Genomic DNA, 3728 nt, shown 5'->3' with positions numbered 1-3728 from the left:
CCACAATGGGAGAGGCCACAACAGTGAGAGGCCAGCGTACCAAAAAAAAAAAAAAAAAAAGTTAGATAAAAAAGAAAAAGGTAGAGCAGGGAAAGCAGGGTCAGAGTGCAGGCAGAAAGGTGCTGCCAGGGACAGTCCCACTGAGAAAGTGAGCCAAGAAAAATCTTAAGAAGGTGAGGGAATGGGATAGGAGGGTAGCTGAGAGAAGAATGTTCTAAGTGGAGAGAACTGAGGTGGGAGTGTGTCTGGAATGTCTGAGAAACAACAAGGGGACCGGTGTCGCTGGAGCAAAGTGAATGAAGAGGACAGCAGGAGACAGAGGTGCACTCCTCTGCGTCAGACCGCACAGAGCCTCGTGGGTTCTTATAAGGACTTTGTTGGAGGGTTCTGAGCAGAGGAGGGACCTGCTCTTACATGTTTTGAAAGAATCCCTCTGGCTCCTGTGTTAAGAATAGACTGTGGGGGGTGAAGGGGTGTGTAGAAACAGAGGAAATTGTAGGAGGCTACTACGGCAGTAACCCAGGCAACAAATAACTAAGAGAAGGTCTGACCAGGATGGAGGCAGTGCAGGTGGTGAGAAGTGTTTGGATTCAATTCTGGATATAGTTTGAAGGCAGAGCCAACAGGATTTCCTGACAGATCGGATGTGGAAGGTGAGAGAAAAAGTGAAGTATGACTCTCAGGTTTTAGTCTGAGCAATGGAAGAATGGTACCCTCATCAACTGAGGCAGGGGAGGCTGTGGGTAGAGCAGTTTAGGGGGTAAGATCAGATTTTGGGTGTGGACACGTTGAACTTGGGCTGTCGTTTAGACTTTTAAGTGGAGATGTCAAGTAGATGTCGACTGGATAAATGGGGAGAGAGGTCTGAACTAGAGCTCATGCCTTCACATGCTTTAATATCATGAGTTCACTGACATCTCCAAAATCTGCTCTGACTTCTCCCCTAAGCTGCAAGCTCCTATATTCCACCGCCTACTTGACTTAATCGTTTCGCTTTCTAAGAGACATCTCAAATTTAACATGTCCAAAACTACGTTCCTAATTCCCTGTCTCCCTCTACAAAACACAAACAAATGAACAAACAGCAAAACTTAAAAAAAAAAAAAAAGGCAATTCCATTCTTCCTAAAACTTTTACTTATCACTGATGGTTCCTTTCAAATTTCACATTCAAACCATCAACAAATCCTACTGGATCCACACCCAGGCTAACTGTACCACCTTTACCAATGCACCCTAGTCCAAAGCACTGTATCATCTCTTGCCTAGATTATTAACAACCTCTGAACTCTGACAGTCTGTTCTGCACAACAACAAAATTGATTCTTTTAAGAGGTAAATCAGAGCATCTCATTCCTCTGCTCAAAACCGTTTAATGGCTCCACTATCATAGGGTGTGGTACAATCCACCTTTCTGCTCACATCCACTTTCATCTTTCCCACTCACTCCACTTCTATCACACCGGCCTCCTCCAACATGCCAAGCACACGCCTCTGCCTCAGGGCCTTTGCACTTATGTTTCTTCTGCCTAGAAAACCCTTTCCCCAGATTTGCAAAAGGACTGCTCTTTCACCTCCTTCATATCTCTGCTCAAATGTTACCTTATCAAAAAAAATCTGCCCTGACTACTCTATAAAAAAAGAGTACACCTGATCTCCCTCACCTGGCTTCATTTCTCTCTGTTGCACTTATGATTATCTGACAATATAATATATAATACTTAATATTTTATATATATGTTTATTGTATGTCTCCCTTAACTAGAATTTGAGCTCCATAGTAGCACAGACTTTATTTTGTTCACTTCTCTATCCTCATTGCTTGGACCAGTGCCTGGCATGTAGTAGACATTCATTAAATATTTGCTGGATGAAGGAAGGAAGGAAGGAAGGCCAGCTTCGTTGGAGCTTAAGGGTTCATCATGACACCAGAAATTGGCTGGAGAAAAAAGACCTCAGTGTGAACTCTCTGAACACAAGTTCATAGCATAACAACACACACACACACACACACACACACACACACACCCTCAATAACCTGAAACCCATGAAAATGTATAACAAAGGGAGATGATGAAATATGCTTGTGGGGTGGAAAAGTATATAGCCATTAAAAACACTGATTATGAAGATAGTAAAATGTTCATGGTATGTTAAGGAAAAGTAGTAGATTGTGAAATAGAACAGCTCTCAATATACAATTATTGTACTACTATAATCACAGCAATGCAAAATACGTGCACACAGGAGAGCTGATGTTTAAAACAAACTATTGCGTTAGGCCTATTAATGAGATTGTGGTGGTTTTGTAATCTATTTTTCCTTCACAATTAAAAAAAAAAATTCTTGTATTCTTTTTCCCTTAAAAGGAGCACGTTTTAACTCCCTGGGCACACTGGCTGAGGAAAATCCCAGCCCAGTGAAGTTAGCGCCCAAGTTCCCCCAGAAACTCCAGCGAGCGGAAGAGGGGTCCTGGGCCACGCCTGAGCCGAAGGCTGCCCCAGAGGCTGAAACCCAGTGGTAAGTGAGGCATAGAGCATTTGCATGACTAACCCAGAGAAAAAAGCCACCAGAGAGTTGTTTCTATTTAAGCGCAAAGAAATGCGGAAGTAAATCTACTTGAACCCAAGTTGGCTTTAAAACGAAACCAACAGTGCCCCTGGAGGGTTTTTTGGGGGGGGCGGTGGAGGTGGGGAGGAGCTTATGTAAGGAGAGAAAGTCAAGTCCAAGCTCTAATGACCCTCACTGGAGAACCAAACTCTTCCACTGGGGTCCAGATTCATGGGCCTCGGGCCCTCAGAAAGACCTCTGTGTTAGTGCCAAGGGTTCTGAATCTAGAAACCCACTGAATGTCAACTTTAGACAAGGTTTTTTTTAACCAAACTAAGGTTATGAACATTGGTCATCATAAAAGATACAAAATTTCTTACTAGAAAAAGGCACATCACCTGCCAAATTGGAAACAATTTCAGGGTTGTCATGGACTCCCTAAATCCTAGACAATCTTACTTGGCCCAGATTAAGAACTGCTGCTGGGTCTCAGTAAATACGTTTTACATACAATGTGTACAACGTGAGGGCTGTTTTTCGTCTCTTGATAGGTTTGTGATGAATAAATACCAACTAACTTAAAAGAAATACTGAATTCACAGACTTTGTTGTTGTTGATGTTATGTATGTTCTCCAGGCAGACAGTAAACTCCCCAGCAGGTCCAGGAGCATGTTAAAAGGGGTCTTCTATCCCAGGGGTCCCCTATCCCTGCAGCAAGGCTGTCATCCAAGTGTCCTTTCCAAGACAGTGGGTCCTGCCGCCTCTCCCCGGTCCCAGGGCCCAGGCATTGGAGGGCACCTCTGCTTTCCGGGGTTTTTTCACGGAAATGCTGCAGCCGCTGGTTGGCTCACCTGTATTTAAGTTTCACTCTCCAATCATCAGCGGGTTTTCCGGACGTAGATTGCGCGCGTCTAAACGAGTCAGCAGCGCGGGCCTGAGCGCGTGGCGCAGCCCTCGAGGGCGCTCCGGGTGAGCTACCCTGGTTAGAGCCCCGCGGGGCCCGGGCGTAGGCGGCCGTCACTGCTGCGGCGAGCGGCGGAATGTCCTGCCCGCGAGCTCCCCCTCCTGGGCGCGCCTGGAGGCCTGGCCCGACCCGAGAGTGCGCCGCCTTCCGGCCCGAGGGGCGCACCGGGCGCCGCGGCGTGGAGGCAGCTGTCGGGCTCCGGCTCCCGACCGGC

At 46.3% G+C, this 3728-nt stretch overlaps 1 protein-coding gene across 1 annotated transcript in view; it reads right to left on the bottom strand.

Annotated features, from left to right (window-relative positions):
* Positions 1 to 3728, bottom strand: part of WEE1 (WEE1 G2 checkpoint kinase) — a 37446-nt gene that overhangs the window by 8518 nt on the left and 25200 nt on the right. The window contains exon 14 of the mRNA XM_007471426.1: positions 3529 to 3716. Within this exon, the coding sequence (XP_007471488.1) occupies positions 3529 to 3716 (188 nt within the window). The remainder of the gene's footprint in view (positions 1 to 3528; positions 3717 to 3728) is intronic.

The sequence above is a fragment of the Lipotes vexillifer genome, unplaced genomic scaffold, assembly GCF_000442215.2.
Source record: "Lipotes vexillifer unplaced genomic scaffold, Lipotes_vexillifer_v1.1 scaffold6, whole genome shotgun sequence".
Classification (NCBI taxonomy): domain Eukaryota; kingdom Metazoa; phylum Chordata; class Mammalia; order Artiodactyla; family Lipotidae; genus Lipotes; species Lipotes vexillifer.
The sequence above is the reverse complement of the archived record's forward strand: the minus strand, read 5'-3'. Positions and strand labels throughout refer to the sequence as shown.